At 39.6% G+C, this 24,937-nt stretch overlaps 1 protein-coding gene across 1 annotated transcript in view; it reads right to left on the bottom strand.

Moving 5' to 3' along the window:
* Positions 1-952: 952 nt before the first annotated feature.
* The window catches only part of c6h10orf67 (chromosome 6 C10orf67 homolog), a 42,525-nt gene continuing 18,540 nt past the window's right edge, over positions 953-24,937 (bottom strand). The window contains exons 8-16 of the mRNA XM_062984240.1: positions 24,085-24,156; positions 22,843-22,908; positions 18,239-18,490; positions 17,850-17,950; positions 17,680-17,745; positions 15,459-15,543; positions 13,325-13,408; positions 10,244-10,343; positions 953-1,309 (exon numbers count right to left, since the gene is read on the bottom strand). Coding sequence (XP_062840310.1) covers positions 1,242-1,309; positions 10,244-10,343; positions 13,325-13,408; positions 15,459-15,543; positions 17,680-17,745; positions 17,850-17,950; positions 18,239-18,490; positions 22,843-22,908; positions 24,085-24,156 — 894 coding nt within the window. The 3' untranslated portion in view covers positions 953-1,241. The remainder of the gene's footprint in view (positions 1,310-10,243; positions 10,344-13,324; positions 13,409-15,458; positions 15,544-17,679; positions 17,746-17,849; positions 17,951-18,238; positions 18,491-22,842; positions 22,909-24,084; positions 24,157-24,937) is intronic.

Below are 24,937 nucleotides of genomic sequence, written 5' to 3' on the forward strand. Positions count from 1 at the left end.
AGGAGGGATGGTTGCTGCTGAATGAAAGTCAGGGTTCAGAGGCAATCTTGTTATCATCACTATCTCAAAAGATGAAGGATGGGCTGTGGTAAGTTTTCACCTTGGAAGGAAGCTTTCATATGAAGTCCTGGTGCAACCAAAGCTTTGAATGAGTATAAAAAGTTACATATTATTTAAAAAATAAATCAAGATGTTTCTACCAACCATCTCATCATTCTTTGCTATAGCAAGGGTGGAGAACCTGTGGTCCAACTCTGATCAGGCCTAGGCAACATGGTTAATGCTCAGGAATGGCAGAAACTTGAGTCAAGCACCATATAGAAGCCCACAATTTTTATGTCCTCTAGAAAAGAAGAGGATGGTAGTTCATGGGCAGAATTAATGCCTTATATTTGGAAAGTCCTGGGTTCAGCTCATGATAAGGGTCTTGAGGAAGTGTTGAAGACCTTTGTTGAGGCCTGTGGAAACTGTTAGTGTAGGTCACCCTTCTCTAATCTGTTGCTCCCAGATGGTGACTGATTATATATTTCACCATGTGAACATAGTCATTACTCATTAGATGTTTGACACAGGTGTTACATTCCAGGAGAAAACTGGATGGACAGCACTGAACTAGAGACAAAGGGTGAGGAAACTTTGGTTCATATGGTGAAGGACTTCAGCTGCCGTCATCCATCCATGGCTACTGGCCATGCAGATGAAGCTGATGGGAACTGGAGTCTAGTACCTTTTGGCAGGAAATGTACTATATGTTCCTAACCCCTGGAATAGATCAGTGAAGAAGACGGCTGTGAATCAGAAGAAGTGGACTGATATCATCAAAAGCTCAAACTCAAATAAATTAGGTAATGGCTAAAGTGCCATTCCTGTTTTACCATTTTATATTGCATTATATTTAATTGCACATTGTAATCACAGACAATTGTAATGTAATGACTCAAAGAGATGTGGCTGGAGTTATCACTTTATTGAAATTCATTCATGACTTGATGATAACAGCCAGTTTTCTAGTGGGGATGGACAAGCCTATAAGCAAGCGTATAGCATAAGAACTACTGATCTCCTAGGCTTCATAACTGAGAAGCATGACCAGAAACGTGCAAGGGACAAGAGGGATGGCTTTCAGGGCATCCTTGGTGAAAGCATGCATCCTTTCCAGGTAGGCGAGCTGCCTAAGAAGATGCTGCAATGAATTTCATCTTCCTTTTTCCTTCTCCCAGCAGGTTGTTTCAGCAACACTATCAAGGTACAGAGGAAAGGGGTGATGGTGCCGGTGCAGATTCCTCAACTTCTTCCTCATCTGCAGACTCTGATGTAGAGAAAAGAAGAAGAAAAGCTGTAGACAGACCAGGCCTTCTTGCTGGGATATGGGGCAACCAAGTAGGGGCTCTCAATAGGGATCTCAGAACCCCTTTTAAAGGTGGCAGTGTATGTGTGTTTGTTTAACCTTGGCCAACAGGTCATTACTAATCTTGAATACCTGCTGAAGTCTCTACAAATAAATTAAAATTCAGTAAAAGCGACTCAAGTTGCTCCTGACACGAAAAAAAAATTAAAATTCAGTATATTGCATTCAAATAATTTGAACATCATGCTAATCACACTGATCTTTTTTTCAAGGTCACATAGCTGTGGCAAGAGAAGATAGACAAAATTGTCCACCTTTGAGGACCCTGTTTTTCCCGTGTTTTTTTCCTTTGTGGCTGCTACATCTGTCATGCTCCCCCCCCCCCCCCCCGGTCACCACCAGTTGCTCTGCTGTAGGTACACTGATATAATGCATCAACAGAATTCTGACCCAAGATTGCAATTCTATACAGTTTTTCTGGCACCAAATCCCATTGAACTCAAGAGCATCTTTTTGCATTCCTCTGGATAGAGACATGTAGAACAGTGGTTCTCAACCTGTGGGTCCCCAGGTGTTTTGGCCTACAACTCCCAGAAATCCCAGCCAGTTTACCAGCTGTTAGGATTTTGGGGAGTTGAAGGCCAAAACATCTGGAGCCCCACAGGTTAAGAACCACTGATGTAGAGGATTTCACTGGAGGATTCCAATCTGATACATACTTGAGAAGAAGGTTCACTGAACTCATCAAAGTTATTTTATAGGATTTCACAGCAAGTTATGAATCAAGCCCAGGCTTTGACTCACACCTGTGCCATAAACTCACTAGGTAGCCTCACAGTACACAATTCAGACTCAAGGTTTCCCTCTCATAAGACACCCTCACAGATTGCATTCCCATACACATTTGTCTAGGATTAAGTCCCATTAAATTAATCTGAGCTTACTTCTGAGTAGATATGTATACGCTTTTGCTATCAACCTGAGCTTAAATAACCATGGAAGAACACCCTGTTCATTTCAATATGATTTGAATACTAGAAATGAAAATAAAGGTTGTTTCATCCGTTATAACACTCACATGTAAAACATGCTTCCATGTAGGAATTTTTAAAAAGCAGACCCCAAAATGAGGATAGGCAACAGGAAATCTCAATAGATAACAATAGCCTGATAGACCAGTGCAGTGAAAGCAGGTTGTTATGCCTTTTTTCTCTGTGGTATAAAAGACAGAAGTTTTGTATATGCCACCTTTTCCTGTCAATGCACCTTCACATTGTGTTATACTCGTTGAAGGTGTGTCAACAAGTCCTGAATAGGGTTACACTCCTCCAAAAGACTGTGTTTGCAGCTTGGGAGTGCTCCTGGAGCCGTCTCTTCAAAGGTCAGCCCAGGTAGATGCGACGGTCAGGAGTGCTTACTTTCAGCTTCGGCTGATATGCCAGCTGTGCCCCTTCCTAGATTCGGAGGATCTTAAGATGGTAGTGCATGTGCTAGTTTGGACTTCAAGTTTGGACTTCTACAATGCACTTTACATTGGGCTATCTTTGTACCAAGTTTGGAAACTCCAGTTGGTTCAAAATACAGCAGCCAGACTGGTTACAGGAACATCTAGGAGTGAACATATCACACCTATGCTAAAGTCATTCCACTGGCTGTCAATTCATTTCCAGGCAAAGTACAAAGTGTTGGTTTTGATCTTTAAAGCCCTATATGGTTTAGATCCAGGTTACCTAAAGGATTGCCTTCTTCCATATAATCCGCCCCGCGGTTACTCCAACCAGCCAGAATCCGACTGGTGACCATCATCTAGATGACCTTTTTACCAGGCACCCCAAGACTGTGGAATGACCTGCCAGAAAAGTTCTGACAGCTAAATGAGCTGTCAGAATTTAAAAACCATCTAAAGTCCTATCTCTTCCGGCAGGCCTACCCAGACCATTTTTAAACATTAATTTTAAATGTGTCTACTTTGTTTAATCTGCTTTGTGTATTTGAATACATATTTTAAAGAAATAAGATAAAAGTATTTTAAAGGTTTCCCCTTGACATCAAGTCTAGCCGTGTCCGACTCTGGGAGGTGCTGCTCATCTCCATTTCTAAGTGGAAGAGCCAGCGTTGTCTGTAGACACCTCCAAGGTCATGTGGCCAGCATGACTGCATGGAGCACCGTTACCTTCTCGCCAGAGCGGTACTTATTGATCTACTCACATTTGCATGTTTTCGAACTGCTAGGTTGACAGAAGAAATACGTTTTAATATCCATCTTTTATAGAAAAACATTTAAATATGTGTATCTGTGGTATTTTTTACAATGTTAATGTGTTTTAATTATTCTGTAACCTGTCTCGAGCCAAGAGGAGAGGCAGGTAAGAAATAACATTATTGTTGTTGTTATTGAAATTTTGCTAGAAGGAGCTGTTCAAAAAGCAGGGATGTCTACCAGGGTAAGAGGTGGGGAGCAACCATCTCATGGACCCAGATTAAAGTTTTTGAGCAGAATGAAATGTCATAGAAAAGAAACCAATGCTCTTATTTCATGTTAATTATTAAAAAATCTATAATTTACATGTTAATTATTATTCTAGCTCCTGTGCAAACTTCTTTATTGTTTACCCATGCAATGTTGCTGTTGGCGTGCAAGATGGTGTCATGAGGCTAAGCAGTTAATTAGATGATGTCACAGATAAAACTATTAGCAAAATATGGTTGACTTTGAACCTTCTGTAGGTTGGGAAGCAGATGCCCACTACATCTCCTAGAGAATCCCAATAAATAATCAGCTTCAGCCTCCATTGGAGGTTGGACAGGCAAGGTCTGCTTATTCTTTGGAAGCTAACCACAGCCTGCTATTGAAAGTTGCTTGCTGACCCATCTGGAGTGTGTTGTCTCCTGCGTATCTATAATGCTAGCCATCCATCCTTGTTCAGCAAAATAATACTGATAATGTTATTATAAATCAATATATATTATGTGAATTTTTTATAAATACAGAACCATATATATGTACATGTCTATGCAGTTTATAAGTGAGAAACAAAGTGAAGAAGTATGTTATGCCCTTGAGAGCCAGTTAGGTTTGAGTGTTCAGGAGATCAGGGTTCAAATCCCTGCTCAGCCATGGAAGCCTATTGGGTGACCTTGGAAAAGTCATACTCTCTCAGCCTCAGAGAAGGCAAACCACTCTTAAGGAATCCTGCCAAGAAATGATTGGGTTGCCATGAGTCAAAAACAACTTGAAGGCATCCAAAGCACTACAAACACACACACACACACACACACACTCATACACAAATATAATTTCAATGAAATATTGTTCAGAGCACACAGAAGCTCCCAATTGCAACTAATTGTATTTATCTACTGCCTGAATCTTTTGGAAATACTTCTGCGACAAAATGGAAGGGAATAGGAACTGAAAAAAACCCCACTCTAGTTCATTTGTAAGAAATTAGCAGTCTGCAGAAATGTATACGAACTCAAAGGGAAAGTGTTTAAAGCTTGGCTTTGCGTAAGCTCTAAACAGGAGAATGTGATTATCACGCAGTTCTGGAGAAAATGCCATGGCATGCCATTATCATAAAGAAAGCAGCAATAAAACAGGAAATCTGCAAAATAAGCATGAAACTTTGGTCTCCCAAGAGGCTTGGATTCTGAAATTAAATAGAGAAACAATACGAAAGACCATGAACGATAACACAGAGAACAAAGTCAGTTTCTTCGCTGCAAGCCTGTGTTGCGTTTCATAGTAAAAACTGGATGAAACTATCTTAAAAAGACTAATGACATTTCACAGGTAATGCAATTTGGAAAGAAACACTTCCACGTTTTCTTTTCCAACAATGTGCATTTTTGTAAACTGCTATAAATTGCAATTCAAAAGCACTGATCTCACCATCCCCAATCATTTTTTATACGGATCAAATGAATGCAGATACTCCCCTTTGGGAGGGGCGACATGACATTTCACTTGGCAGTTCTAAACAGGTCACGGACCTTTCACAGACCCTAAGGCAGTGGGAGGGAGCGCTTTACGAAACCGTGTAACCAAATCAAACCAATGGTTACCCCCTTTCAATACCACTGGAATGGCCTGCACAATGCTTATTCACATAGCAGCAGAGGAACTGAAAGGATGGTCATCCAATGGAAATGTCTTTTCCTTTGTTTGAACTTAACAGTGCTCCAAAAAAAAAACAAACCCCAAAAGACAAAATACTGGAAAACAATTACATCTGGGAACAGCAAAACTCCAAGAAAACTGTGTACATACAACCTGCAGCATGGCTACATTCGAGACTAAGGTGAGCTTAGATGTTTTAAACTAGCTCTTCTGGCAATATGGAATTGTGTATGGACATTTATGTGAGATGTCGCTTTGTTTGAAGCCATAGGCACAAAGACACAACATGGCTGCCCTGGAGATGACCTATTGCTTTCAAGTTGCTTGAACACATCAGAATTTCCATTGTTAAGGTTGATTAATTGAAACTGATAAGTTACCATGAATAAAGATTGTTTTTCTGTTTAATGTGGTGGGCCTGATTTGGTAAATGCTTCATTCATGTCGCCTTGCAGCGCAGCATATGGGCAGAATTCAGTCAGCATTGCAAACATACACAATTTATTATGCCTGTATGGTCACAGCCAAAAGGCCTTTCTAGTTTAATGTCAACGTCTGAATGAAAAATTCCATTTAAAGTGTCACTAGTAATGTTACGTGTGAGTTTTGTCATTCGGTCAGACTTTTAAGCTCTTCAAAGCAAATTCAAACCACTGGAGAAACAGACACTTTAAAAGTTAAATCCAAGAAAAAAGCAGGGAAGAGATGGTGAGGAAATGTAGGCTCTGGTTTAGAACAAGCAAATAATTTATCTGTAATGTTTGTAGATGTCTATGACAAAGGCACATGTTGTGTCCTGGTGTCACCCCATGTCACACGCTGCTGATAAAGTTATCACTATAATGTTTCAATAAGATACTGTCACTGCAGCTCTGGAAGCAGACATTCCTATGCCTTGTGCTGGAAGACAGACACAAAATAATAAATTTGCTCTGTTCAGAAGCAAAATCAGAAGCCAGAGGCTTATAAATCCTTCAGTTCTGATGGCAGTGTCACGTTGGGAGTGACATGCCCTTTTGAAGTTGAGCTAAGCTTTTACCAATTAAATGATGTTTGATTTGAAAGTTACCTCCCCAAACAAACCAGCAAAAACAGATTTAAATGAAATACAGAAAAAGAAACCATATTTATTTGTAATTGCTTATCTAATAAAGAAAAAAATTGCACACATAGATGACATGCCAAAAAAGTGTTATCTGCTCATTTTTTGCTGAATTCATAACTACAACAGAAATAATGGCTACTTATTTAAATATATTGGTTGGTTGCATATGGCAAGTTGATTCTTGCATGAACACTTCAGCAAGCAAGAATCCAAAAGTGGCAGGCTAAAATCTGGAACCTCAATCAGTGGCTGACGCTGGACGAGAGATGCCCTCCTGGGCACAAAGAATATTGGGCGACTTGGAAGGCGCTGAACAGACTGTACTCTGGCACCACGAGATGCAGAGTCAACCTTAAGAAATGGGGTTACAAAGTGGAGTCCACAACATACGAGTGTGGAGAAGAGCAAACCACAGATCACCGACTACAATGCAGCCTGAGCCCTGCCACATGCACAATGAAGGACCTTCTTATAACAACACCAGAGACACTCCAAGTGGCTAGCTTCTGGTCAAAAGACATTTAGTATAATGCCAAGGTTTTTAAATTTTGTTCTCAAATACATTACAACTTGTACCCTCAGTTCACTTCTGACATGATAAATAAATAAATTTAAATATATTTGATTTAGTAACCAAGCCAGTAACATGCAGTAGCCTGAAAACTGGGAAGCCAGGATTTAAATCCCAACTCAAGCATTGGAAACCCACTGGGTGAACTTGAGCAAGTCACGCTTTATCCGCTTCAGAGGAAGGTAAGTACAAGCTCCCTCTAAACAAGTTCTGTCATGAAAACTCCACGATAGTTTGTCTTAGGGACACAGTAAGTCCAAAATGGCTTGAAGGCATACAATAACAGCAACACAAAGTAACTTGTCCTGGACTGAGCCCCCAAAACTGCCAAAAATGTCATTCACCAGTGCTTCAATTGCTCCTCTTTTCATGTAGCTGATGTCCATAAAAGTAGGCAGGCATGTGAATGACAATCATGTCAGGAGTGTCCCACTGGTGACTAAGTAGTGACTTTCTACTGTCTATGGATGGTAATTGCTCTGTATTCATGGTTGCTACTTGGTCACAATTATGGCACCATGGCCAGGATCATATTTCCTTTTTCCAAATCTGCGTTGCTGGGTATCAGTTGCATGCAGTCTATTCTGCTGGTGAAGCACTGGCGAAAGATCTTGCCATCAGGTTTGGTGGGATCAGACAAGCAGAAGTTACTCAGTTCAGTATAACTAAGTAGCTGACACAGAATAGTGGCTATTATTTTTATAGCAGATGTTGAGCATAGGGCATATCCAGTCTACGCAATCATTGCTCTTCAACAATCCCATAATAGCTTTGTTTAACTTATGGAATCATAGTATATGTAGTTCAATCATGCACCTAGTGCATTCTCCACTTCCCTTCCCTTAACTATCACATTAAAGCTTTCTGGATGCCAAGTCTAGGCCCCTCACCAAACTACAAATCCAGGCATTCCATAGGATGAAGTCATGGTTGTGCAATGATCTCAAAATGCTATAACTGTATAGTCTGAAGGCACCCATATTTGGTTTGATGCTCACATTTGGAGAACAAATGGTGGATGTAGTTCTGATTATAGGATTATAGCTCTTAATAAGGAAACAGAAGAAGAAGAGGGGAAGGAACCATGGGAAAAGGGAACAAAGTACTGCAGTATGGACTGTTTCTGTTCAGGCTTCTAGCTAGTCAACCATGCCCTTTTCCATGATATTCCCTTTCCTCCTCCTTCCTAGTTTTCTGTTCTCTTTTCCACGATCAGTCAGCATTCTGTATTCACTGAGCATGGTTAATCCACATCAGGCTGTTTACGGTTCTGCAAGCCCATCCCTTGAATTTCTCCTTCAATTGTGGGAGGTGGGTTAATTCTATGAACGTTTGGGAACATACTTGAGATACCTTCAAGATTCCTGATACCTCTGTCTTGTGCATGGGTGAGACCATATTGGTTACATACAAATCCACAATAAAAGACTCTGATACCATTTTAGATGTTAAGGCTTCCTTCTTTAGAAGATTTCTGGTTTGGAGTTTCTCATACTATATGATAGTTCACAAGAGTGTTCTAATGCAGATACAATGTTGATTTTTAGTTCTGCAGAAACCAGCTAAAACATTGTGCTGATCAGAACAGAACATTAAACAGCAAATCATATGATGATACTTTAGGGTATGATACTTTAAAAGGTTACAATAATGAGAAAGGTATGGATTTTACATTTATTATGAATCCTTTGTCATGGCCTTTACTGGAATGATCTGTCCTATGTGACCTTCCTCTTAACCTCTTCCTCTTGGTTGACAAATGGATTTGAAACTGAAATAAACAGTGTAATCAGCCTGAACAACCAGAGTTGCTTCTGTGCATCAGATATTTCTGTTTGAGCTTTCTCTTCTCAACAAATGGGCCAAAGAGCCTCTGTTCCTCCAGAGTTTTATCTTACGGATTCATGCTTTTCTTGCTCATTAAGACTGTCCCTCGAGATTACGGAGCAAACAGTGCCTTGCTACCAGACTGTGAGAAAAATCTTCTTGAGTACATACAAATAAACCCAAGGTTTATATATCACACAACAAGAGGCTTGGATATCTCTACTATCCTGTTTATCTCTGCTGCACAATAGATAATGAAGGTCCAAAGGAGGAAGGAGAGAAAAAAGAATGAACAGAAGTAAGTGCACTGAACACAACGGTTTACTAATGTAGGAAAAGTGGCATAGATGTGTGGCATGCTGGTGCCTCACTAAACTATAGCTCCCAGGATCACATTGCATTGAGCCATCACAGTTCAACTGCATAAACAGTCAAACTGCATTTATAGTATAGATGCACCCTAGTATTTCTATTTATCCCACTGAACATGACCAATCTGACTCTATGTCTCTTCATTCCTTTAAACTAATATCTCAATTGATTCTTATACTCTTTTGCAGCCCAGTCTACTCAGAAGCACATTCAATAGATTCAGCATAGAACCACTGCCTCCAATGCAGCATACATGCCAACTTGTGGATAGAGTTTCAGATGTGTTTTAATTATTTTGTGCATTCTGGAATACTTATAATACCAGCTTTTTATCTACAGACTTGTGTCCTATTTCTGAAACAGAAAGATCTGGGTATTCCTTTAAATAATGGTGTTAAACCTCTCTGCTTCTATACTTGTTGGAAATAAGCAACATAATTTTCATATATTCTTCCCAGTAGAAATGTCTATAGATGCTTTGTTACCAATTGAGAGAGAGAAAGCTACAATATTTAGGAAGAGCAAGCAAGGTAGAGCCCTTGGTGGCACTGAGGGTTAAACCGCTGAGCTGCTGAACTTGCTGATTAAAAGGCTGGTGGTTCGAATCCGGGAAACAGAATGAGCTGCCGCTGTTAGCTCCAGCTTCTGCCAACCTAAGCAGTTCCAAAACATGTAAATGTGAGTAGATCAATTGGTACCGCTCTGGCAGGAAGGTAACAGCTCTCCATGCAGTCATGCTGGCCACATGACCTTGAAGGTGTCTACAGACAATGCCGGCTCTTCAGCTTAGAAATGGAAATGAGCACCAATCTCCAGAGTTGGACATGACTAGACTTAATGTCAGGGGAAAACATTTACCTTTACCTAAGCAAGATAGAGAAAATTGAATGGTTTACTTACCACCCTCAAATGCACTAGGAATTTCAATTGTAACTGGAAGTTTGACATCACTGCTCTCTTCTTCAATTGCTTCTATGACTGGTTGACGTGTTATGTCTGGCTGAACACCAAATATTAACATCAGTCAAACACTGCTGTACAAGCACCTAAACTGCATCTATGTAAATTTATTACTGTGAGGTCAAGATGGTAAGATTACAAAATTCCAAACTACAAAACACAGGAATGACAAGAGTAGTATCATCCTCCCCACAAAAGTTTTCCTTGGATTTTTTTTGTCCCTTAACTTTTGGCTCAGGCAGGTCACAGGGAAGAAATCTTTTCAAAAGAAATTGATAATTTATAAATAAGTATTATAAAAACATTTGGAGTTGGGTGGCCTTTTCCAACCATGTATTCTTCAAACGTGTTGAACTCAGTAGATGCTGGTAACTGCAATATATTTGCGTCAATGTGTTGTTGAAGGCTTTCATGGCTGGGATCACAGGGTTGTTGTATGTCTTTCGGGCGGTGTGGCCATGTTCCAGAAGTATTCTCTCCTGACTCCAGCCATAGCAGAGCACTTGATGAACCAGTCTGGACACAGGATATTATTTGAGAACACAGAAATGCTGGACCATTCCAACAACTATCATGTCAGACTACACAGAGAAGCCATTGAAATCCACAAGCATGTGGACAATGTCAACAGAAAGGAAGAAACCATGAAAATGAACAAAATCTGGCTACCAGTATTAAAAAACTCTAAAATCAAAACAGTAGATGGGAACCAACACTCTGAGGGCAGAGGACAGCTAATGACTGAACAAAGGATGCCCCCAGGCAAGAGACAAAACCTTTCCAATGCTAATTAGGGTAATTAACTGAAACATTAATGCTGGCTTCCCAGTGACAAAGGACTCTTGCCACACCCTGGACTCTACACAGATATATATTCTTTCCTTTCCTTACTTAGTTTATCCATACCTCATAACCTCTGAGGATGCCTGCCATAGATGTGGGCGAAACGTCAGGAGAGAATACTTCTGGAACATGGCCACACAGCCCGAAAGACATACAACAACCCTTTGCGTCAATGGTTCCACTCTGGGTTTTAATCCTAATTTTAAGTGGCGTATCTGACTGGTTAATCCTATCTCCAAAACAGAGATAGTTCTTACCAAGTTCAGACTAAAACCATAGAAATTTACCATCCAGTTATCATTGGACTCACCAGCCCCCATGATCTTAGCTAAAACTTTTAACTAGAATTCCTATCGCAACCCTACATTCATTGGCCAACATGCTATCAGGTTCAATCCCCATTGATTCTGATTACAGAAATCATACATCAGGTAAAGAAAAAGACCTTAGCCTCAGGTTTGAGGTGCTGAGATTCTCCCCGAGTTGCTGCCATATGCAGAGCCCTGGTAGTGTTTCAGTGGAGCCTGGGCTCACAATGCTGAAACACTGGGATATTTTTTATAAGCAAGGACTCTGATTTCATTTGCTGCCATACATTTCCACTATTCTGTTTCCTCTGAGCTTAGCTGCAATTACAGGAGCTGTGTGTATGTGTGTGTTTCCAAACAATACATTATCCTCAGCTATCCTTGTTGCAATGCAAATGTCATGACACTATTGGAGGACTCTTCCAGTGAAGACAAGTATATGGCCTTCAAGTTCAAGCTTCCCCTATAGGCCCCAGACCCTGAAGGGTATAGATGTAGTGAGATCCAAGAATAAGACAAGGAGGCTGGATCTCCTCTAAGTTTAGGGGAGAGATAAAAATTCAGCCCCAGGGCTACCAGTTGAGTTTGGTGTGAAATGGGAGTTGTCCTTCAGAGTAGGTGGCTGCTTAGAATAAGAAGCCTCCTCAAATGCAGGAAAACAATGTTGGAACACAAGTACCCCAGTGTTCGTGGGCTTAAGCAATTCAGTAACAAAAACTTCAGTTCTGGCTTAGCCAAGTTGTTGGGGACAATGCTAGTGTATTTTAGCAATGCTATATTTCTCATGATTTCTGCTGCCATGACCTTTCAAATACTACAATGGATTCTCCTTTGGTGCTGCTGCTATGAGGATTATAATGCTAAGTGGCAGTGCATCAAAATATGGTATTACTTACAATCATTAAGTATGTGATAAACTGCCTAAGTTGGTACAGAACAACTTTCCTACAACATGATCTAACTCATATTTTGATGGTAGAATACAGGCCGAAGAGGGTAGAATAGGTTGCCTCTTAATGAAACCCGCAAGACACCTTCATGCCAAATTATACACTTCAATCAGTAAAAAACAATATCTAAGGATAAACTGGATTACAAGTTGACATGGAAGGTAAAGGGAAGAGGGACCATCTGTGGTTCCATTTTGACTGAATCACCAAAATTTAGATACCAAGGCTAGAAAAAACCTCTGGCAGAGATATTACACAGCTAAGTAGTTGAATCAGTACTCTGGCTTAGCCATAATGGGTAGGACCTATGCAGGACCAAAGTTATACTTTGGACACAGAGTTCAATCAATCTACTCTCAATCTACTCTCAGGCCCGGGCTGTGGCGCAGGCTGGTGAGCAGCCAGCAGCAGCCGGCTGCAACAAATCACTCTGACCAAGAGGTCATGAATTCGAGGCCAACTCGGAGACTGCGTTTGTCTCTGTCTTTGTTCTATGTTAAGGCATTGAATGTTGGCCTTATATGTGTAATGTGATCCGCACTGAGTCCCCTTCGGGGTGAGAAGGGAGGAATATAAATACTGTAATTAAATAAATATTTGGAATTCAACCTACTGTGTTCTATTCCCAAACCATTATGCATGGCCATGTACTAATATCTACCAGTTGTCATAATCACATGATAATTATTTTTCCTGTTCAATCCTATTTGTTTTAAAATAGACTAAACCAAAACATTTTAAAGACATATGCTTTACCTCATCAGTCCTTCTGGGGATCAAGAACTGTGCTAAATACTGATACCTTTGAGAGGAGCAGGCACTTTTTTGGAATGCTTGAGGGTGCGTGAAGACAGGCCATAAAATGCATATATCTCAACCAAAGTGACATATATATATTATTCAAACTTTAAGCTACTTACCAGAGGTGAATATTGCATGTATAAACCAGTCAAAAATGACTTTTTTTTAAATGTAGGGGTCTGAATGTGTATGGGAGAAGGAGTCTGGAAAGAACAAGAATATTAATTATTTTCCTTTTAGGAGCCCACCAAACACAGCAAATCTCACTTTCTTCCTATCTTTTGACATAATATTTAAATCATGAGGGGAGGTGGGTAAGAAATTATTATTATTATTATTATTATTATTATTATTATTATTATTATTATGGTCTAAGACTGCGACACTCAGGCATTTGAAGACTGGTATAATTAAGGCCCTTTCAGGGTTATTTTGTCTTTTATGAAATGGCTCAATTAAATTTAGTAAAGACCTAAATTAAGGAGCCTAAATTGGGAACCATGGTGGCACAATGTCTTAAACCCTTGGGCCGACTGAACTGCTGACCTAAAGGTTGGGGTGCTGACCTGAAGGTTGCTGGTTTGAATCTGTGAGACAGGGTGAGCTCCCATGTGTCAGCTCTAGCTTGCAGGGACATGAGAGAAGCCTCCCAGCAACACATCTGGGTGTCCCCTGGGCAACGTCTCTGTAGATGGCCAATTCTCTCACACCAGAAGAGACTTGCAGTATGCACTTCTGATGTGGCAAAAAAGTTAAGACCTTTCTCTAACCTGCAGTACCACCTTCAGTCACTAGGTGACAGACCTTCCCTGACCAGAAAAGACAAAAGTGGACACGGGACTCAAAAATTCATTTCTTCGTAGGGTTCTAGGTAGCTCTGTACAATGTTTCCTTTGCATGGTTTCTTAAAACAGTTCAGAGAGAAAAGGAGGAATGATGGAAGTAGAATTTTACTGTAAGGTAAGGAGAGTGGAAGATACCAAGCCAAGAAAAAGTTAGCACTGCAGTGCACTGTGCAGGTCAAGAAAGGGAGAGAAGAAAAAGAGCTTAGGGGAAAAGCACCGGAATGTTTTCAAACGCAGTTTAAATGCTGATGATTCTATAGAGAGCACTGTTTCTATAATTATAGGACAGATTTGTCCATCCAGATGTTTTGGCAAACATTTTCCCCAATCCCTTTACATTGGCCATATTGGAGGGTCTGACTGAAGATGGAAGTCAAAACATCTAGACAACCAAACCTTATTTCTGTTGTGGGAATTGACAGCAAGAGAAGGAAGGGAGAAATTCATTCAGGGGAAGACTGGAGAAACTAGAATGTACATATATTTTTGGATTGACAGATCCTTGTTTAGAGAGAGTCTAGCCCCATTTATACTGCCATATAATCCAGTTTCTGAATCCAGATTATCTTCTTTGAATTGTATTGTATGGCAGTGTAGGCTCATATAATCCAGTTCAAAACAGATAATCTGGATTCAGAAACTAGATTATATGGCAGTGTGGATGGGGCCGGACTCTCTCTAAACAAGGATCTGTCAATGCAAAGATATATGTGCATTCTAGTTCTATGTCTACAATTAGCTTAATGTAATTATGCAATATAGATAACACAAAGACAACACAAAGAAAACATAAAAGATAAAATGGCAATATTTGATCCTGGATCCTGGATTGTGTTTGCACTGCATTAAAGAGGTTTCAAGTCTATGCAACAGGCACAAAATATTAAAGCCAGAATCAACATTCCTAGAATTTAAATCCAGTCAAAGACCCATTGAATCCATGGAATGTAAGTGCTGGCTTGTCACATTCCAATTTATTTATTGTACCTGCTCTAGTTGGGACTAACAATTGGATTCATGCTCAGGAACCTAAACTCATGGTCTGATCACTTAGACCAGGCATGGGCAAACTTCAGCCCTCCTGGTGTTTTGGACTTCAACTCCCATAATTCCTAACAGATGGTAGGCTGTTAGGAATTGTGGGAGTTGAAGTCCAAAACACCTGGAGGGAAAGCCGAAGTTTGCCCATTCCTGACTTAGACTGAGTCTGAATAACACAGGGCTTTTGGATTACAGTCATCATAATCTTACTATTATCACAAAGCTTTGCACCTGGACTATTGCAGATGCCAGGGAGCAGAATTCTCTTCTCTAGCTCTCAGAAAAACCTCACTAGCCCCTAAATTTTGCAAACATTCCAGCTTCCTTGCTTAAAGCACCCAACAAATGCCTATTTATCAGTACATACCCTCTCAGTAAAAGATGCTTGTTTAAATTTGGCTGCCTGACGCAATGATTGTCTGAGGAACATCTCATCCTTAATTGCATGCAGGCTGGGGAATGAATGAAAATGGCTGAGTTAAATTCTTCAATGAAAGATTGGCATTTCTACCTCTCATCTCTACAGTTTCATTTTAAAAAAAATGTAATACAGGCAGTCCCCAAGTTACCAACTAGCGTTGTTTTTAAGTTGAATTTGAATGTAAGTTGGAACTGGTACATTTTAAAGTGCAACTTCGGCCATTGGATTTTGAAAAATTTGTTCTGTTTTTCCAGAATAACTCTTCCAGGGGTGAATTTTCCTTCCTAGGAGTAGATTTCCCTTACTTCCTGTTGTCTCTCCCCCATTCTCCCTGCTTGAGCGGTGAGACAACAGGAAGTAATGGAAATGACTGCCCAAGCAGGGAGCTTTGAAATGGTTGAACGGAAGCTCTCCAAAGCTGTAGTGCTCTTACTGCCTATTAAAAAGAAAACCAGCTGATCCTAATCCATCTAAAACACAGATGTGCTTTTCACCTTAAGAACAGACAAGCATCACGAGCTCTGAGCATTACCTGGGAAGGAATTCCACTGGAGCATTGCTGCACAACAAAATACTTGAAGGTTACCCTGGACATGATCTGACTTACAAGAAGCATTGCTTGGATATCAAGCAAAAAGTGGGTGCTAGAAACAATATCATATGAAAGCTGACTGGCACAACCTGGAGATTACAACCATCTGACCTTGTGCTTTGCTACTCTGCTGCTGAGTACATATGCCCAGTGTGGAACACATCTCACCACGTTACAACAGTGGATGTGGCTCTTAATGAGACATGCTGCATTATCACAGGATGTCTATGCCCTACACCACTGGAGAAATTATACTGTTTAGTCAGCATTGAACCACCTGACATCCACCTGGAAGTAGCAGCCAGCAATGAAAGGACCAAGGCACTGACATCTCCGGCCCACCCCCAATTTGGATATCAGACAGCATGCCAATGCCTTGAATCAAGAAATAGTTTTCTAAGATTTACAGAGATACTTGCAGGAATGCCTCAGTAAGCGAGAGTCCAAAAGTGGCAGGTTAAAACCTGGAACCTCAATCCATGGCTGATACCAAATGAGAGACTTTTTTCTGGGCACATAGAAGACTGGGCAACTTGGAAGATGCTGAACAGACTGCACTCTGGCACTACGAGATGCAAAGCCAATTTTACGAAGTGGGGCTCAAAGTAGAGTCCACGACATGCGAGTGTAGAGAAAAACAAACCATAGACCACCTACTACAATGGAGTCTGAGCCCTGCCACATGCACAATGGAGAACCTTTTAATAGCAACACTAGAGGCATTCCAAGGGGCCAGCTACTGGTCAAAGGATGCTTGGTATAATGTCAAGTTTTTAACTTTGTGTTTTTAAATACATTAAAACTGTACCCTTGGTTCGCTTCTGATACGATAAATAAAAATAAATCCCCATTAATAGCTATGAGTTGTTTGTAAGTCGAATGTTTACAGCTCGGACATTGGCATCTAAAGAACTATTGCAAGGTATCTCTAAAAGCATCCATATATTCAATGTCTGTTCAATTTTTTTAATATTTGAAGAGAAGATTTAAGGCTATTATCACAAGCTGCTTTCAGAGATAAGGAAGCCAGTGGCTCAGTTACTTTGGGATTATGACTTTATGTTTACAAGAGCTCTCCAGGGTATTGGAACTATTTTAGGAATAAAGTCAGCACTTTGGACAGTTCCAGAAAAAAACAGGAGTAGCTTTTGCAGCTTCTTTAAGGGAATTGTTTTCAATAATCTATAGGGAGTGTGGGGGTATTTTCACCATGTTTATATGCCTGTGGATCTTTTTGTGCCTCAGAGAATCTTTTTTTTTAAAAAAAAACCCAAGTAGTGACCCTAGAAACTGAAATTCTGATTAAAGTTCTACATTTATACATGAATATATAGGGTAAACCATTTTCTATATGGACATGCAGACTTTTGCATTGAAAGTCAATCTACTTTCTAACCAGTAAGTGTATTACCTCCAATAATGATGCCTCTACACATGGAATATATATATATTTGCCCACAGGTCTTATGTATGACTAGGCATAGACAGGATTACATTAGCTGTCTCATTAAAATAAATTATTCTCGAATGCTTTGTTGTGGATTTTGTTAATATGCACATCTAACATCAAAATACCTTTTCTTTAGAATTTCAAACTTTTTTTTCCACGATCGACCAGATTGATTTAAGTCTTGTTGGAGTCTAAAGGAAAAAAAAGTGGGGCAGGGAGAAGAAAGCATTGGTATTTTGAAAAAATATGAAATGATCACATCACATGTTTACAAAAAAAAATCTTGTGCATATACCTCAGTGCAAGCTGTCTTGCCTCATATTCAGCTTTTTTCAGTCTCTTTATTTCAGCCTGAAATTCTTTTCTCTCAGTTGCTCTGTCCTTCTCTTGCACAGCCTGCATTACAGAAAAGGGCCTGGGATTGATGATCAATATATTAAAATCAAACAAAACTGTAACTATAACTGTGGGAGTGGTACAAATATTCATCCATTCAGTGAGTTAATCTGAGTTTTCGGTACAGATGTATTTAAACTCAGACTGATTACAATATTGAAAAATAACTGCAAACCACAACACATTGGCAGAATACAGCTGGACACTTCTGGGTTTTTTTTAGCATTTTTGACAGCCCATGCAGCCCCTTAAGAGTGTCTAAATCAGTACAGTATAATAATAGTGTACCTTATCTGACTCCAATAACAATTCCTTTTCTTCAGCTGCTTTGGCCATGGTTTCTTTGACCATGGTGTCTTTAGCCATGGCTTCTTTGGCCATGGCTTCTTTGGACTTGGCTTGTTTGGCAATGGCTTCTCTCATGCCAGCTTTTTTAGCAGTTCTGATGGCAGTTTCTTTGGCAATGACCTCTTTGGTTGCCTTCCATTTCGATCCCTTTTTCTTCTTTGCTGGTTTTCCTTCTTGGACTTCAGTTGGTACCTGGAGGGGAAAGACAACAATAACAATCAGTGTGCTCTGAGCATTGTCGTTAAAGATTTAATTTATATACTTCTTGGCATACAGATTTGTACATAGGGAAGCATAGTTCTGTGATCTCCCCAGCAGAAACAATAACATCATGGATAAGTGCCTCCAAATAATGTACCCATTTGTATTTTGGCAAGCAAATGGGATGATAATGAAGCTTTCAATTATAGATATTGTTTGTGATAGATTATTGTTTATGACAGATCTGCACAAGAGAAGCCCAAAGATGAGTTCAAGTACCTCTAGATCAGTGGTTCTCAACTTGTGGGTCCCAGCCAGGATTTTTAGGAGTTGAAGGCCAAAACATCTGGGGACCCGCAGGTTGAGAACCACTGCTCTAGATAAACTGGATATCACATTCCTGCCTTTTGTGTACATGTATAGAGAAAAACAAAATGAACAAGGGGTTGCAGCAACGGTTGATAAAACTCTCTATAGCATTGATTCCTGAACCCTAGTCCTCCAAGGACTCCAATTCCCAGAAGTCTCAGCTAACTGGGATCTGAAGTCTAAAACACTTGGAACACTGCTCTATGGTGTGAAGAGAGTGGGCTCTTCCTGAGTCAAAATACTAAAATGTGGAGCCTCTGAATGGCGAACAACTCGTAACAGATAAAACACAGAGTTACTTTACAGAGCATGTAGCTAGACTGTGAAATTTGCTATTACAGGATGATCACCAGCTAAGATTGCTTACATACATTCATGGAAGAAGGAGCTGTCAATGGCTTCCCAATCATGATAGATGTCATACCCATCAACATTTCACAGATGAAAACTAGGACATATGCAAACAGTGTAGGTGTGTGGGAAGAATAGCGAAGTCTGCTAATGTGGAAGAACACATAAGCTAGGGAAAAAGTTCCTTCTAACAACAACAACAACAACAACAACAACAACAACACTTTATTTATATACCGCTCTATCTCCCCAAAGGAACTCAGGGTTGTTCTACTTCTTGTCTTCTCCCAGTGGCTGACTTAATTGACTGCGAACTATTTTTTTTAAAACTCAGCTTTCAGCAGTTCGGCTCACATGGCACAAGGGGATGAAACTGGTTCCTACTGGCCCAGGGTAGTGGGGAGCGGTCCCATGAACCGTGTCTCAGATCCTGCCCTAGTCTGTCTGGAGAAAGGAGAGGGATCTCCATTGGATGTCCTGGATTGGGGGAGCGTCAACTGTCATTTGACAGCTGTCAATCATTTTGACATGAGCTATACATCTTTACTACTTAGGTAAGCAATATATTTATTACTTGTGATGTGTTTATGATCCGTAAGCATTATTTGAGGTTAAACAAAATGGTACAATCTATAGATATAAAAATATGTGAAGCAACTGTCAGGCAAAACATTACCCTATAATTAATACCCTATATGCTATTTAATTGCTGAAAAGTTTAACTTTTTCATACATATATCTTTATGTTAGGCAGATACCTATTTCAAATAACATGCAAAAATCAGAGCTGACTCAGCTTTCTGTGAAACCCAGGAATCCTATTGTGTTTTCATATCTTTTTATATAAAAAAGCAAATTTTATTGTGCAAATAAGGCTCAGGTGTATTCAAACATAAGGCTTAGGAAATCTATTGAAATAGCTGCAGGTGCCACCACTCTATCTATCCACAATTCAAGCTACTTCACTAAATTGGTGTCAGAAGATAAATATTGAATAAGATATGTATGTGTTTAGCAGTAATTGTATTCTATTTTCTCTTGTGCTGCTTTATGCACTTCATTGTACACCTTGCAGTACACCTTTGAACACTAGCAAAATAATCAGATAGTTCTGTTTACTGATTTATTCATACGAAGGGGGAAAGGGGTATTTCTGACATAATGGGCACCTTAGGGATGAATCTCTAAAGTCTTTTTCATTTAGATATGGTTGAACCAGGCGTCTTTTGTATGACACAATAATGAGATGGCTGGTCCACACTATTACCTATTTCATATCATCTTCCTTTGTCTGAAAAGCAGTTCCCTTTCAAAGACAGAGAGAGTATAGCACACAGAGTTTTTCAAAATTCAGTACAAGTTGAGTATCACTTATTTGAAATGCTTGGAACAAGACATGTTTTTGGAGTTCAGATATATTTTTGGGAGGGATTTTGTAATACCTGTAGTTGCAGATACAAATATAGACACATAATGAGATATCTTGGAGACAAGACCCAAGTCTAAATACAATTTGTTTGTTCTCATCCAGTCCATTACCTTGGAATCTTATGGGAAGGAAAAGCAAGAGTTGGTTCCCATCTGTATATTAGTGACACCAAACTCCAAATCCTCTCCCAGTGGTCTCATATGTTAAACAGCACGGACGACTGAAGCAAGTCATGATAGATCCATAAGACAATGACCAGGGTGTTGAACAGGAACCCCTCAGCACCACTTATTGAGTTTGCTCCCAGGAAGGATGAGAACCACTGAAAAACAATGCTTCAAGCCCCATTCTAGAGAGGCAACCCAGATGAATACCACAGTTGATGGTATTGAAAGACTGAGAAGTCCAGAAGAACCAAAAGAGACACATTTCCCCTATCTAGCTCTCTGAAAATGTCATCCTTCACAGTGGCCAAAGCTGTCTGTCGCATAGCCAGGCTGAAATAGATCTAGATGAGTGTTTCTCAAACTGTGCTCCTCCAGGTGTTTTGGACTTCAGCTCCCAGAAATCCTGGCCAGTTTACCGGCTGTTGGGAATTGTGGGAGCTGAAGTCCAAAATAGCCGGAGGAGAACAGTTTGAGAAACTCTGATCTAGATCATCAGTTTTCATCCAGGAATCCCATTTGCTGGGAGACCATATCATGATGGTCAGGTAATTCTGGAAGTTGTAGCACAAAAAGTAACTTTTCTGAAGTTCTGCTGTCAAAACTGCCCTTTTACAAACTACCCTGGGTTCCATGGCAGGAGAAAAAAGACATAAACCCAAGAAAAAGTCATGTCTAAGTTTTGCAGATAGTGTTAGTTCCAGCTCACCTAAATATTATTGGATTTAGGGGGAAAAGACAATGAAACTTTCACAGGTTGGTGTCTGCAGCTGTTAACAGTTCAGTTGATTCTGAGGAATAATACATTAGGGAAATTTATTTAAGCGGACTAACGACACTGGTCACTGGAATGCCTTCGTAAGTTCAGCAAACAAAGAAATCTGGATAATAGTTTGCATTTTGTAATCTCATTAAACTACAGATATTTTGAAACTGTTTGCCCATTACAATTGACTAGCCACCTTTCCGTCCTTTCTCCTGGAACAGCTTTTAGGTTTGGCTAATCTCAGCATATGTGGCTTTCCCACTGAATGTCACACTTTTCTAAATATAAGCGTGATTAATAAAGGAAGTCAAATATCTCTTCCAGGCAATACAGCATCAAAGAGCCAGGAAAGTTATCCATGAATTTAGTCATTAACTTTGGAGTACCTGCATGCTGTGTGTCATTATTTGAAAGTCTGAGGGAGGTGTGGGTTAAGAATAGCCTTTAGTCAAACAGTGTTTTATCAGCTCTAAATTCAGTTTATCTTTGAGCAGGAAAATACAAGTAATCCTTTATTACTAAAAAGGCACCCAGTTCATCTGCATAATGATTAGCTTCAAGGAAGAGGGGCTACAACTGGTAATATGTGTACAGTACTGTAAACCTCTCGAACCTTCCTAATGCCACAACCCCTCATGTTGTGATGACCCCTCCACCATAAATTTATTTTTGTTGCTACTTCATAACTATTATTTTGCTACTGTTATTAATTGTAATGTAAATATCTGATATGGAGGATGTATTTTCATTCACTGGACCAAATTTGGTACAAATACCCGATAAGCCCAAATTTGAAAATGAACCTTGACATTTGGGAGTTGTAGATTCCGGGATTTATACTTCAGTTACAATCAAAGAGCCCCTCGAACCCCACCAATGATAGAACTGGGCCAAACAGGTGGATAGATCCTCAGCATTCTCTGCTAAAGAAGTTCCTAAGACCATCAAAAATATATGATTTCTTTTTTAAAATAAATAATCTTTATTAAGTTTTCTACAAATTAAAATTCCAGTAGGTTCTAAGTAGAACCAGGAAAAAAGTAGGTAGAAGGGGACAAGGGAAGGGGTGGGGAGAAATATATGTTTTCTGATGGCCTTTGGTGACTCCTCTGACACCCCCTCACAATTCCCCTCCAAGGGCCCCAACCCCCAGGTTGAGAAATGCTGTGCTAATAGTTAAGATACAATATAAGGTATGGATAGTGATTCTATTAGCATTTGGGAATAAAACATCACACATACACAATCATGTAAACTACATCACCTCTGTTGTAGCTTCCATTGCGGTTCCTGATAATTTTGCTAGACTATCTTGTGCTTCCTTTACTTCCTTCAAAATCAAAACAAAAGTGTATTCACTATCTTATGAGAAAAAAACTGTAACTTATAAAATGCTGAAAATGGAAAAGTCCTGGCATCGGAAGACATTAATCCTTTTTGGGTGACAGAGTAACGTTATGCATTACGTTGCCATTACACAAGATCTTTGTGCTTCATATTGTTGCCTCAAACAGTTAATGCCAGACCTAATTGAGAGCCAAACTCAGAACCACCTTTAGCATAAGCATTCAGTCTTGAAACATGGGAAATATAGTTATGATATAGCTCAAGCATGGCTTTAAACAAGAGCAGGTTTTTTTCCTTCATGCATATCTAGGGCCAATTGTCAAAGTGTTCATGGTAGATCTGTTTCTGATTCCTCTTTTATTAGATCTGATGTAGTGATTAATTTATATTATTTCCATCATGCAATTTTTTTCAATTATCAAAGCACCCTGTAGAAAGACATGCATGCCAATAATGATCAATCCTATGAAACATTTTACTCTAAAGATGGTTTTTATCAGACTGAAAGAAAGCTGGGAAGGGACTTCAAAATGAAATATTGATTAATAAATAAGTTGTCCAATTTCTCCAGTTTTGCAGTTTGCGTAAGGTAACCAGAAAATATTTGTTCAAGTCCATACAGTGGCAAGTATGATTGGGATACTCTATTACTATAAATTGTTCCATGTTATGGCTGTTACTGATTAGATAGCCTTGAGCAGGCCACTTCTTCTTTATTCCCCTGCTTGTACAGTGATAAGCTGCATTACATAAGGAAGAGAGAGAAGGCTAGTTTTCTGTCATGCTGGAGACTAAGCCCCGGAGCAATGGGTTCACAGTACAGAAAACTTACAAATATTGCATCAATATATCTTTAAAACTAAAAGTCTATGCGAATCTACTTTTTCAACCTTCATATATGCGTGTGCCCTAGCCAGAGCTGTCATTATCACCAAATTGCAATGACACTTTGAACCATATGGCTTCGTCTGTACGCCTTATAAGCACTCTTGTTTTCATAAATAATTTTGGAGTGAAAAAAATGTATTCATTGATTTTTTAACTTTTCATGATAGGATGAGAGGAAGGTAAATGTATAGCACATTATAACCCTGTACTTGAAGTGATGGCAATCAAACAGTGTGTTTAACCAATGCAATATTTGTGATCAGGATCTTACCCGAGTTTTAGATAGCACTCGCTGCTTCTCCCTGTCAAGCTCCAACTTCAATAATTCTTGAGAGTTCACTAGCTAAAATTTAGAAAATACAATTTAGAAAATGGTAGTGAGGATTCAAAGTATAAGGTAGTTGATTTTTTGAAATGAATTTTTCAAATATATGACTGGAAATACATCTTTTGGATAACCAGAACTAGGACAAATAACATTCATGGACTGCAATTCCCAGGATGCTATGTTGACTGGTTCTCACAGTTGTAATCCCCCCCCCCCCCTGAAAAAAAAAAGATTATTTCAAAGTTCCAGTAACTACCTAAATTGCATTGCTGTCCTTATAGGGTGCTTTTACCAGAGGCATCGTTTGGACACCTCTGGTAAAAGTGCGAGAGCTCATGCATTTTGGGCCCTGTCTGGATGGACCCTTGGACCTAAGGCTTCTTGCTCAGCTTTTTGACATTTCTGTAAAAGAACAGTAGTATCCTAAAAGTAACTTTTCCCAGTTCTGATCCCAGATTACACTAGGGTCCCTCCCACAGAGCTGTATAAAGTCCACATTGAACTGGATTATATGGCAATGTGAACTCAGACAGCCCAGTTCAAAGCAGATATTATGGATTATCTGCCTTGATATTCTGGGTTTTATGGCTGTGTGAAGGGGCCCTAGAAGTTCTGCCTCCAAATCATTCATGCCTCTGTTCCCTTCTTCACCTGTTCCAGGTAAGACTAAATCTCAGGATCTTAGGCCCTTCTACTCTGCCTTATAAAATCCAGATTATTTGCTTTGAACTGGATTATATGGTAGTGTAGACGGATATAATCCAGTTCAAAGCAAATTATGTGGATTTTCTGATTT

This window comes from Anolis carolinensis, chromosome 6, assembly GCF_035594765.1.
Source record: "Anolis carolinensis isolate JA03-04 chromosome 6, rAnoCar3.1.pri, whole genome shotgun sequence".
Lineage (NCBI taxonomy): Eukaryota > Metazoa > Chordata > Lepidosauria > Squamata > Dactyloidae > Anolis > Anolis carolinensis.